The sequence below is a fragment of the Benincasa hispida genome, chromosome 6 (assembly GCF_009727055.1).
Source record: "Benincasa hispida cultivar B227 chromosome 6, ASM972705v1, whole genome shotgun sequence".
Lineage (NCBI taxonomy): Eukaryota > Viridiplantae > Streptophyta > Magnoliopsida > Cucurbitales > Cucurbitaceae > Benincasa > Benincasa hispida.
Window position 1 is genome coordinate 40,589,864 of NC_052354.1, and position 13,485 is coordinate 40,603,348.

Below are 13,485 nucleotides of genomic sequence, written 5' to 3' on the forward strand. Positions count from 1 at the left end.
TATATATATATAAAGTCTATTATAATTCTCTTTATAAATTGTGAAAATATATTCCCATAGTGTATGTTTTGTATGAAAAATTACTACTATTATTTAACTCATTAAAAAAAGTAATTTTGAGAGACTAAATTTAAGATTTATTGAAAGTATAACAACTAAAATAGTATTTTTGTAAGATCAGTATGTAACCCTAAGGGAGACGATGAATAGAGTTTATTAAAACTAATTAATTTTTTTTCTTAAGGTGGCCCAATTAAACAAATCAATAAACTTTTTGCTAGAAAGTAATTTAAACAAAAAATTCATGCAAATAATTTCACTATTAAACAAGAAATTAAGAATCGCACTTTAAAGCACCCTATTTAATTATATTAAAAAGATTGGTAAATGATATGAAAATTTAGAAACGATCCATTCAAAATTAAACCAATATAAGCAATCTATTTCAAGAACAAATATTGCAATTAATTCAAGCAATAAAATGTTATAATAAATTAATTACAAAATTAGAGTAGTATAAGGATATAGAAATTGACACCGAAAAATTTATAGTGGTTCGACACAATCAGCCTACATCAACTTCCCAAACTCCTCTAGGGTAATTCACTAGAATTTAACTCTTTCCACTACTTAAAGTCGAATCGCTATAAGGTTCCTTATTCAAAATCCCAAGAGGTGCTTGGGAAAGTAAATGTAGGTTGAGTTTGATCGAACCACTATAAGAATTTCCAGTGTTAATTTCTCTATCCCTATACCACTTTAATTTTTCAAATAATGTTTATTATAGTCTATTACATAAAATTAATTGCAATATTTGTTCTTGAATTAATTGCTCATATTTGCATATTTTGATTGGTAGTTCTTAAATTTTTACATTAATCATCAATCTTGTTATTAGAATCAAACTAGATACTTTAAAGTAGTGTTATTAACTTATTGATTATTTTGGGTTCAATTTATTTGTATGAATTTATTGTTTAAACTACTTATTAGCAAAAGTGTATTAATTTGCTTAATTGGGTCTACATTTAGGAAAAAGTTTTCATTAGTTTAATAAACTCTATTCACCACATCTAAAGTTGCCATACCGATCCTATAAGATTTATTGCGCCTCCCATATATAGCCAATTGGTTTCGAGATGGAATCTCGTGTTCTCAAATATATGGCATCAAGAGGCATCATCTTGAGAGGTGATGTGACCTGACAATTAATATTTATAAGATATATGAGTTACTCAATTAATTTTGAGATGTAACTTCATGTTTTTTTTAGTATCATAGGGGTAGGGGAATTCATAAACCACATGATCTCTTGATCACTAACACATATTACATACCAATTGAGTTATACTTGCTTTACAGTATCACGTTATCATGCACTAAAGAATTAAGTTCATCTTAATCAAATTTAATTGTTAAGCAAATAAAGAATTTGGTATGAATCAATTTCTAATTTCAAATTCTAAATATAATTATTGGAACAAAAACAAAATAGAATTTTGGGCCAAAAAGAAGGAGGATATATATTAGAGTGCTTGTCTAGAAATAACTAACAAGGTGAAACAAAAATTAATTGACATGTAATATATAATACTAACAAATTTCTTTTGGCTAGCGAATTTGATGTATACATTCTTTAGACAAAAGGGGTTCCTCCAAATCATTTTGACAGTTGCTTCCCTCAACTTCTTCTTTTTCAACACTTTGCTTTTCTTTGCCTTCTTCCTTCACATAATCTTTTGCTTTTCCCCAAAGAACAATGTACAATCCAATAATTACAGCCACACCCCCCAACAAGCTGAAAATTTGCTCCAAAAATGAAATTTATGAGAAAAAAGATGAGGAAACTCTACCTATTGCTTTTCATTGAAATTTCTCATCTTTAACATAAAAGGCTATGAAAGAAAGGGATGTGCATTGGGGGGATGAATGTTTTAAATTGTTTAAAAGAAACATATGAATCCATAATCAAATTTTTTTAAAAAAAAATTAAAACTATTTTGTTTAGTTTTTAAATTTTGGTTTGATATTTTAAAACGTTGGTAAAACAGTAGAAAATAAAATGAAGAAACTTAAAAATGGAAACGATGTTTATAAACTTGATTTTCAAAGAATAGAAAATCAAAAGGTTATCAAGCATGGGTTTAAATTTTTTAGTTTTGAAAATTAAGTTTATAACTATTACTTCTATCCATAAGTTTTTTTTTTTTTTTTTTTTTTATGTTAGTTTACTTTTTAAATTTGCTATATCAATATTTAAACCAAGTTTTGAAAACTTTAAAAATGTATTAAAAAATTTCTTTTTTTCTATACATACGTCATACATACATAGATATAAGAGAGGTGAAACCTGTAATAACAAAATACATAAAATAGGACTTAAAAATTTGGAATGAAAGGTAGGGTTAAAAAGATTATTCGAGAGGACCCCACAATGATAGTTTTCGATTATTGAATGTATGAGAGAAACAATAAAAGTTCATTGAATTTGTATCCTATAATGATTAGGATGCATGCATAATTAAGAGTCAAATGTACATCTTATAAAATAGTCATAGTCACATTTTGATGGCTCCATCGAATAATTTTTTTTTATAGGATTAGGGTTTGAACGAGAATAATCGTTTTCATTCTCATCCCAAAAGTTAACCCAACCAAAAAGAGAAAAAAAAAAAGTTGTTTCAATCAAATTGAAAAAGAAGGCATCTAAAATGAAAAAGATATAAGAAAAGAATTTACCTTCCAGTAAAAATTTCCTCATGAAGAACTATAGCTGCCAAAATAGTTGTAACAATGGTGCAAAGAGGGTTGAACATTGCAGAGAAGACAGGTCCTCTTTTTGAAACACACCAAGCTTGAACGAAGAATGCAACCCCTGACCCAATAATTCCCTAAGAAACCAAATTTTTACACAAATCAGAACTCAATTTACCTTCGTTACATTTGATAACTATTGCGTTTTTTAGTTTCTATATTTATTTCGTTTTTTTAGTTTCTGTTTTTGAAAATATATATACTTGTTTCTTTACGAGTTTTAATAGACTTTTCACCGTAAAAGCAATTGAGTTCTAACTTAAATAAATAAATAAAAAATCAAATTTTTAAGAACTACTTATTTAGGCCTTGTTTGATAACTATTTGTTTTTTATTTTTTGTTTTTAAAACTTAAGCCTATAGACACTACTTCTACTTCCAAATTTCTTTCTTTGTTATCTTTTTCTTATCAATAGTTTTAAAAACTAAGTCAATTTTGAAAACTAAAAAAAAAAAGCTCTTAAAAACTTATTTTTGTTTTTAGAATTTGACTAAGAATTTAAGTACTGTACTTGAGAAAAATACTAATAATTGTAAAAAAAAAAAAAAAAAAAAAAAAAAAAAAAGGGAGAGGAGGAAATAGATTTAATTTTCGAAAACCAAAAACAAAAACGAAATGGTTACCAAACACAACCTTAATTTTCGAATTCAATCTTTGGTAACCATTTGGTTTTGGTTTTAAATTTTTAAAAATTAAGCCTACAAGTCTCATTTTCCATCCATTAGTTTTCAAAGTTTTGTTAGGGTGTTCATGGGTTGGGTTGGGTTGAGTTGAGTTGAAAGACTTTTTAGACCCAACCCAATTGTTCGGGTTGTAAATTTCTTTCAACAACTCTTATTAAAAAATGAACCCAACCTAACCCAACCATGAAATATTTGGGTTGGGTTGGTTCGAGTTAATCGGGTCATTTGTTTTAAATTTTTTTCTAAAACGAAACACAACGTAAATATGAAAAATCTTATTTAATTATTTTCATATATTGAATTAAAATTAACAACTCAATTTCAATTTATATAATGAAAATTTTATTTCTAGAGTGCAAAGAAACTACTTTTAAGAGTTTTGAAGAATAAATTATTTAAAAAAAATAAAATTAAATTAAATTAAAATCAATATATGTATAAATAATGTGTTATATGTAATAAAAAAATATATTTTTTAAAGTTAATAATAAACTCGGGTTGGTTTGGGTTATATTAGATGAACCCATGAACCAACCCAACCCATAAAATTTTCATTTATTTGAACCCCAATTCAATCCAAATGAGTTGATAACCCAACCCAAACTGCACGGGTTGGGTTGGATTGATCGATTTTTTTGGGTTTTTTGAACACCCCTAGTTTTGTTGGCTATATTTTAGAAGTGTTTTTAAACGGGCCAAATTTTGAAAACTAAAAAATAATAATTTTTAAAAACTTTTTATTTTTTTGAAATTTGGCTAAAAACTTAACTCTTTTACTTAAAAAAGATTCAAAGTAGGGTAACAAATCGAGAGAAAATAGGTTTGATTAATTTTTGGAAACTAAAAATAAAAAACAAAATGATTTTTAAATATTTTTAAATGAGCCTTAATTTTTTTTTTCTTCGTCTTCAGTAGGGTTTTATGCAAGAAAACTATAGCAAAAAGTAATGCTCGTAAGTTAAGTTTTCAAAAACAAAAATAAAAAATAAAATGATTATGAAATCGGACCTAAATTCAAATTCTAAAAAATTATAAAAAAAGAAAAAAAGAAAAAAAAGAAAAGAACTTACCGAAAAGAGGTAACAAATAAGTTCAATAATTGAATGTATTTTCCAAATTTGTAGATCGATTGGTTCGACCAATAGAGTAAGAGTGATGGATTGAATTGTCGCAAACAAACACATCCATGCCGATAAAGATAAGTTGTCGGGATTGCTTGCTGAAGCTGGTACCTGTTTTATTAATAAACAAACTATTATTATTATTATTATTATTATTTTTTTTTTTTTTATTATTATTATTATTATTATTATTATTATTATTATTAAATTTTTTCGACTATTTCCCATTTCTTGTTTTGTAAATATTACTTTAAAGAAAGTAATATAATCTATAAAAATTAGTTTGACAACTTCATTTGAAGATGGGTGATTAAAAAGAATTGAAACTGTTTTTCTTTTTAGATTTTAAAAACCATTCTTCAGAATTATACAACGAAATAAACAAATTCATGTTGGTCTAAGTAGTAATTATAAGCTTAATTTTTAAAAAATCATCAAGTTATCAAACATGACTTTGATTAACAAAATTGTGTTTTTTAAGGATTATGATCGAGGAACCCATAAAAAATTAATGGGGTGTTTTTAAATTTAGAAAATTGGGTAAATTATTTACAAATATAGCAAAATATCACTATCTATCGAGATAGATGTAATAGACTGTGATAAAAATCTATCCGTATTTGATAAATGTCTAACACGGTCTATCGTCCAATGATAGATATCTAACAGTTACCAGATTTATTGTTGTTTGTTCAAAACATCTAACAAACAGCCTTTCAACTCTTTTTTTTTTAAGTGAATCTTTCAAACATGCTTTATTCACTATTGTTCCTAAAAGCATAAAAAACATAATTGTCTTGAAAAAAAAATCCCAATCAAGCCTCTAATCTAACTATACTCACAAAACCAAAATCAAGTTGAAAAACAAAACCCTAGCAAAAAAACAAATTGAGAATATAAAGAAACTAGGAATTAAAAAAAGCTAATAAAACCCAACAAAAGCTCACTTTTTCTTTTGATAAAGAAACTTCCAAAATAGTCAAAACAACCTTATTTTCTTTGAAAATAAATAAATGAATAAAGTTAATCCCTTACGACCAATACTATTATATGCCAATATAGTTTAATTGGCATAGAGCCTTATGTTCTATCGACATCTCGATATCAAAGGTTCGATTTTTGACTTCTCATATGATAAAAAAAAAAAATTAAAATAATATTGCTATATATATATCAATGAAATCAAAATATACCTGCAAAATCAACCAAATTGACCAGCAACAAGAACTCCCAAAGAGACACAAAGAACCCAATAACCAAGCATTGTGACTTCCACTTTCCACATTAAATAATGTAGATTTCACCCCAAAACCTTGTGTTGTATTAAGAAGCTTTGGACCCCTTAGAAGAGCCATGCACATGGCCCCACTCACACAAACCACTGTCCCTCCAATCTTTGCCATACTCCTCAAGCTTCCCATCTTCAAACTCTCCATGCTAAAAAAATTCCATTACAACCATCAAATCACTACTAAACTCAAAAGTTTAAGTGCTATATAATAAAATCTTACCATTTCAACTTACCCGATTATCATTGCTATCACAAACGTGACTGCTGGAATCAAATTAGTCATTGCCGTCGCCATTGACGAGCTAACTAAAAAAACTCCCTCAAAGTAAAGGTTTTGATTCATCGTTACACTGTCCAGACCCTCCAAAATTAGGAGAAGAGTAAAAAAAGAAACAAAGAAGGGTAAATATATAAAATGATTCTTGCTAATCTTTTAGATAATTCTCAATTTATTAAATAGATTAAGCTTTGTAATCAAAAGAAAATGATGTATCGTTGAGTTGTGTGTGGAAGAAATTGAGTTTGTTAATGTGTGGTGCAAATTTTATTCATCGAAATGTAAGATTAATAAAAAACCAAAGTAGTCTCTTTTACAGGAAAAAAAAAGAAGCTAAATAAAGAATTTTCAAAAGTAAGAATATGAAATTGAGAATTACCTAAATTCAAGGAACATTCAATATATTTACCCTAATAAGGAAAAAGACGACGAGTCTTCCGAAAGTCTTCTGAATCGTACCCGACAAAAGAAGCAAGAAAGATTAGAGAAAAGGTCTTCAAGTTCAAAGGCACCCTCCTAGATTTCGACCTTTCATCCCCACAAAACATAAACAAAAACACAAAAAACGCAATTCTGAGAATAAAGAATGAATTAGTCAAGATGAACTTAGCTCAAAGGGCATAGTACTTGTAGTATCAACTTCGAATTTAGATGTTGAATTCCCTCTCCCGCATATTATAAAAAAAAAAAAAAAAAAAACACTAATAATAAATACCTGGAAAAATAAGCAATGGGTGCAATAAAGAGAGTGGCAATGGCCTGCCTATAAACAACAAACACTCTAGGACTCATGCCTTTCAACAGGGCAGTCCTTGAGATAAGAGCCATAATGGCATAAGTCACTTGAAGCCCAAACATAGCCATTGCTGGCAAGTATTCTTCAACAAAACCCATATGCCCTAATTTTTTTTTCTTTTTTCTCTCTTACCTTAGATCTGAAATTGTTCTAAAAACTCTCAAATTTAAATGTTTGAGAGAGAGAAAGAAAAGAAGAAAAAGGAAAAAGGAAAGGAAAGGAGGGATGATAATGTTAAATTGATGGCTATGTTTGGCAATGGGGGAATTATTTTCTTTATGTGTGGTGAAGAAAGAAAGAGAGAGAGGCAGCTAGCATGAGATAGTACTGCCAACTCAATTTGCTTTTAATTATAGGGTTTTTTTCACACTTTTGCATAAACATGTGAACTTTTGAATTGTTTAAGGAACAAGAATGTTTACGTATCTTTAAAATGATATACTATTGTTTACTTTAGTTATAAGCTCTCGTGACTTTACTTTTATACGTTACAATCAAGAGATGTTCTTATATTTTGTTATGAAATCTACAAATAAGAATAAATTAAAAAACATAAATAATAAAAAATGAACAGATATATTTACTATTTATGAAGTAAAAGAAGAACAATTTTGTTTAGAGAGAATTATTAAAAATACAGAATAAAGAGGTATAGGGTTAGAAAATTTTCTCGATGGATGTTGATGATCGTTTCCTTTTTCTAATTTAATGTTAGACTTTGACACTTTGTTTGCTTATCTCTTAAAAATTTTCCTCCCCTTTGAATAAATTATAGGGACTACTGTTGAGCCGTCCTTGATTAGTCATTCATTTGTCTACTATTGCGATTGGAAAGGCGAGTTTTGCTCTTACTTAAAAGCCAATTTGGAAACAGAGCACAACCACGAATCAAATTGTGGGATATATACTTTGGTCTGTTTCGTGTTTTTTTTTTTTTTTTTTTTTTTCTTTTTAAAAACATAATTCAGTTATAGAACATAAAAATAATATATATGCATCCAAACACATTAAAAAGAAATGATCAAAAGCTTACATTATCTAATACAAACTATTCTCCATGCAAATTTTAATTTGCAATATTTTCTATCACTCGAGATCTTTGTCTTAACAAATGTCGACTTAAGTCCAACTCAATTACGTTATTATGTAAATGTTGGTAGAAAATATAAAAGTATACATATTGCAAAATTTAAATTCAAAATTAGTAGTCAAAATGAGTGTAATTTAACTGCCATAAAGTTGCACTAACGATCAGAGGTTAAAAGTTGAATCTTTTCCAACCCGCTTATTCTGAAATAAAATTAAAAATTAAAATGATTTATAAATATATATATTGCAAGTTTTAGAATTTATCATTCAAAGTAGTACATAAATATACATATAACAAATTGAAGAAATAAATTAAATAATATGTAAATATACATATTGCAAAATTAAAAATTAAAAAAATATGTAAATATGAATAATATGGCAGAAATAAAATAAAAAATAAAAATAAAATAATAGGTAAAGAAATGAAAAAAGAGGAAAAAACTAATTAAAGTTGCCAAAGTGAGTTTAGCTCAGTAGTATCTGATATTACCTTCCATCCTAGAGGGGGAGGTTAAAAAAAAAAAAAAGCTCAAACCTGGAATATAATGAACAAGGGAGGCACTACTAAACCAAATAAAAACCTTTGTATATATGTTTCCATAAAATTAAAATAGAATAGGAAAAATTACTTTTTGTAATTTCTTAAATTTGACACATTTCTTAGAAACATTTTTCAAAATCTAGAAACAAGAAACAAAAATGGTTATCAGACAAATTAGTGTCTTGAAAAATGAGAAACAAGAACAACAAACATAAAATAGAAAACAAGAACGTCATCAAACGGTCCTTTAATCTCCTCCTCTCTCAAACAAGGATATGTTAAAGTACAAAACACCAAGTTCAACATTGATACATCAGTTCAACATCAGTAAACGAATGCCTACAAAGTCAATAGAATATCCAATGGCCCACAACAAAGCATGAGAAAATTTCCTTCAAAGCTGGAACATTATGACTGTTGGAACTGACTTTTGGGGTTAGGCCCATAGCAAAAGTTAAAAGAAACGGTTTCACAATGGAGAATTAAGCAATGCCTAAAAAGTATAAATACCAAGGCATGCTAAAGGTAACTCCAAAGTGCGGTGATGGTGGAAGTATAACCCTTTTACCACACGCATGCATTCGCCGCCACCGTCTCGTCGAACGTGCAGATTCGAGTTAGAGTAATCGCGCTTGCGCAAGAAAAAAGTAATAATAAATGACTTTTTATTACTTATCCATTTGATTTTTTAACCTAAAAATTAGTCGCACCGTAATTGCTTTCAGGGCAGTGGGCAGCAACTCTTCGACATCTATATTTACACTCTAAAAGAAATTATTTTCTCTAGATGTCAATCAAGAACGGCAAGGTTCTTCCCGATCTGTCCAAGCTCGAACTACTCAATGGAATGAATTATCGCCACTGGTCTTCAAAATTGTTGATCTTCATTGAGTAGCTGGAGATTTATTATATCCTTACCATAAAAGCACCTGCTGCTATCAAGAAGGTATCTACTGTCATTGATCCAAAAATCTTCTGAAGAACCCATCACTGTTTCTAATCAACTGAAGCAGCCCTCTAAGATCGATCCTGATAAATAGGAGAAACATAACAAATATTCTATGGCCATCTGCTCAACCATATGATAGACCCTATGTTTGATCTATTCATGGTCCAAACTCAGCTAAAGCAATATGGATCATGCTAGAGTCTTCGTACGGAGGAGATGATGTTGCATGGAAAAAATACGTCGTCGGAAATTGGCTACAATTTTAGATGACCAACGAGAAACCTGTTGTTGATAAAATCCATGAGTGTGAAAATTTGGTAGCAAATGTTTTGCCTGAAGATATGAAGATGTGCAAAATTCTCCAAGAAAAAGTGTTGCTTGAGAAGTTTCCCCCATCCTGAATGAATATTGAAACCATCTGAAACACAAAAAGAAGGATATGACACTCTAGATGCTGATTAGTCACATGCGCATAGAAGAAGCTAACAGGCTAAAAGATAAGTAAATTTCTGACAATCTAAATTCAGTTGGTGCTAACTTGGTTGAATCTGCTGCTACTAACAAAGACAGGTTAAAAAATCATAACAAGCAAACCTAACAAGAATAATTCCTCTCAAAGAGATATCACAAAGTTGCTGATGGAAAAATTGAAACGTAGAAAGTAATTTATTGTGTCTATGGGAAGCCTGAGCACAAATCCTACCAATGTAATCAAATGAAATGAAGGTTAGATCAACGATCCACCCCACAAGCCAATCTTGCTTAACAAGATGGTATAATAGTTGCTGTTGTGGAAGCCAATCTGGTGGAAAACAAATTTGACTAGATTTTTTACATCGGACCTTCAAGACACTTTTGCTCAAACTGAGAGCTTTTTCAAGACTATTAGAACTCTACTGACGAAGATTGTGTATCCATGGAGAACTTTACCACGAAAGAAGTATTTGGAAAAGGGAAGATTCTTTTAAAATTAACCTCTGGAAAAACTTTATCATTAAGTAATGTGTTGTATGTACCTTCCTTACATAGGAACCTGGTTTTTGGAAGTCTATTGAGTCGGGTTGGGCTTAAAATTGTACTAGAAGCTGACAAGGTTACCCTCACAAAAAATGGAGACTTTGTTGATAAAAGGTATCTAGCTTATGGTCATTTTGTCTCAAACATTCTCCTTGTTGCTAATACTTGGCAGAAAAGAAGAAGAACAAGCAAGGTAAATATGATTTACTTGTTTTGGAGACTTGTTTAGTGAAGAATGATAATTAAGCCTGGATAATAAATTCAGGCATCACTAACCATGTTTGTTCTTCATTTCAGGAAATTAGTTCCTAGCGGTAACTGGAGGCTGGGGAGATGATGATGTGTATTGAAACTGGGCACTTTGTCTCAACTGTGGCAGTGGGAGGACTCTGGCTTACTTTACATAATAGATATATTTTATTAGAAAATTTATTTATTATTCGTAATTTAAAGAGGAACTTAATTTTTGTAAAGTGTTTAATTAAACAAAAATGTTATGTATATTTTTCTATGAATAAAGCATTTATTTCTAAGAATGGTATAGAACTTTGTTATGCTAAGTTGGAAGATAATCTTTATATGCTAAGACCATTAGTAACTAAATTAGTCCTGAATACTGAAATATTTAAAATTGTAATAATTCAGAATAAAAGACTTAAAATTTCTCCTAAGGAAAATTTCCATCTTTGGCACCTAAGATTAGGACACAAATCTAATAAGATTGAAAGACTGGTCAAGAATGGACTTCTAAGTGAGTTAGAAGAAAATTCTCTACCTGTATATGAGTCATGCCTTGGAGGCAAAATGACTAAAAGATCTTTTACTGGAAAAGGTCACAGGGCCAAAGAACCCTTACAACTTGTACATTCAGACCTCTGTGGTCCGATGAATGTTAAGGCAAGAGAACGGTTTGAATATTTCATCACTTTTACTAATGATTATTCTAGGTATGTGTATGTTTATTTAATACAACATAACTCTGAAACCCTTGAAAAGTTCAAGGAGTACAAGGCTAAAGTTGAAATCGCATTAAACAAAACCATTAAAACATTCCGATCTAATTGAGGTGGAGAGTATTTAGGAATTCCAAGATTATTTGATAGAACACGGAATTGTATCCCAACTCTTGACACCTGATACACCTCAGCAGAATGGTATATCAGAAGGGGAAAATCAAACCCTGTTGGATATGGTTTGGTCTATGATGAGTTATGCTTCCTTACCTGACTCGTTTTGAGGTTATGCAGTATAGACTACAACTTACATTTTGAGCTGTGTTCCATTCAAAAGTATTACTGAAACACCTTTGAAATTATGGAATGGTCGTAAAAGTAGTTTACACTATTTCAGAATCTAGAGTTACCTATCATATGTGCTTGAGGCAAATCCTAAGAAATTGGAACCTCCTTCAAAAGTGTGCCTATTTGTAGGTTACCCTAAAGGAATGATATGTGGTTACTTTTAAAATCCTAAGGATAATAAAGTGTTTGTGTCGATAAACGCTATCTTTTTAGAAGAAGACCACATAAGGGAGCATAAACTCCACAATAAGATTGTGTTAAGTGAACTTTCCAATGAAACTACTGAACCTTCTACAAGAGTTCATGAAGAACTCAATACCTCAACAAGAGTTGTTGAAGTTGGTTCATCTAGTAGGTCACATCCACCTTAAGTATTGAGGGAACCTTGACGTAGTGGGAGGGTTGTGAACCTACCTATTCATTATATGGGTTTAATAGAAACCCTGACTATCGTAGCTGATGAAGATGTTGAGGATCCATGTTTTATAAGAAGGCAATGGAGGATGTTGACAAAGATGAGTGGAACAAAGCTATGGATCTCGAAATGGAGTCTATAAACTTTAATTTTGTTTAGGATCTTATAGATCAACCTGATGGGGTTAAACCTATAGGTTGCAAGTGGATCTACAAGAGAAAATGGGGTGCCGATAGGAATGTGCAAACCTTCAAGACTAGACTTGTGGCAACGGGTTATACCCAAGTTGAGGGAGTCGACTATGAGGAGACTTTCTCACCTATTGCCATGTTAAAGTCTATCTGGATTCTCCTATCCATTGCTTCATATTGTGACTATGAGATTTGGTAAATGGACGTCAAGATTTCTTTTCTGAATGACAATCTTAAGGAGACTATTTATATGGAGCAGCCTGAGAGGTTCATAACCCAAGGTCAAGAGAAAAAGGTGAGTAAGCTTAATCAGTCCACTTATGGATTGAAGCAAGTTTCTCGACCTTGGAATATAAGATTTAATACTGCGATCAAATCTTATGGCTTTGATCAAAATGTTGATGAGCCTTGTGTTTACAAGAGAATCATCAACATTTCAGTAGCTTTTCTAGTGTTATATGTAGACGATATCCTACTCATTGGGAATGATGTAGGTCTACTGACTGAAATTAAAAATTGGCTAGCGACTCAGTTCCAAATGAAAGATTCGGGAGAGGCACGGTTTGTTCTGGGCATTCAGAACATTGGAGATCGAAAGAACAAAATGCTAGCCCCGTCTCAGGAATCATACATTGACAAGATACTTGTCAAGTTTTAGATGCATAACTCCAAGAGAGGTTCATATGCAGTACTGTTGGTTACGCTCAAAATAGGGCTGCATATAGATTTATGTGCTTAAATGATAGTACCATATATGAATATTGGGAAGCCAAATTTTTTTAAACATATATTTTCAATGAAAAAGGCAAATTCTGAATTAGATAGAACATCTAATTATGAGAATGTATCTACTTATATGCCTTCATCGTTTAATAGTATGCATGAAACTAAAAATAATAAAGATTCTAATAGTATGCATGAAACTAAAAATAATAAAGGTTATAATAGTATGCATGAAATTAAAAATAATAAATGTTGTAATAGTAGGCATGAAAT

The 13,485-nt window shown here is 30.1% G+C and overlaps 1 protein-coding gene across 3 annotated transcripts; it reads right to left on the bottom strand.

Annotated features, from left to right (window-relative positions):
• Positions 1-331: 331 nt before the first annotated feature.
• On the bottom strand, positions 332-7,296 carry LOC120079412 (WAT1-related protein At4g30420). Of its 3 annotated transcripts, none has more exons than XM_039033579.1 (7): positions 6,903-7,081; positions 6,647-6,715; positions 6,144-6,260; positions 5,813-6,056; positions 4,569-4,730; positions 2,740-2,891; positions 332-1,201 (listed from the first exon to the last, which is right to left on the bottom strand). In XM_039033579.1, the coding sequence occupies exons 1-7, from the start codon at positions 7,079-7,081 to the stop codon at positions 1,180-1,182; spliced, it is 945 nt and encodes a 314-aa protein (XP_038889507.1). In that variant the 3' UTR covers positions 332-1,179. The 3 variants fall into 3 exon arrangements, with proteins under 3 accessions (XP_038889507.1, XP_038889505.1, XP_038889506.1); XM_039033577.1 differs by lacking the exon at positions 332-1,201 and adding an exon at positions 1,500-1,798 and having other exon boundaries at positions 6,903-7,296; XM_039033578.1 differs by lacking the exons at positions 332-1,201; positions 4,569-4,730 and adding an exon at positions 1,500-1,798.
• Between the last annotated feature and the right edge of the window lie 6,189 nt (positions 7,297-13,485).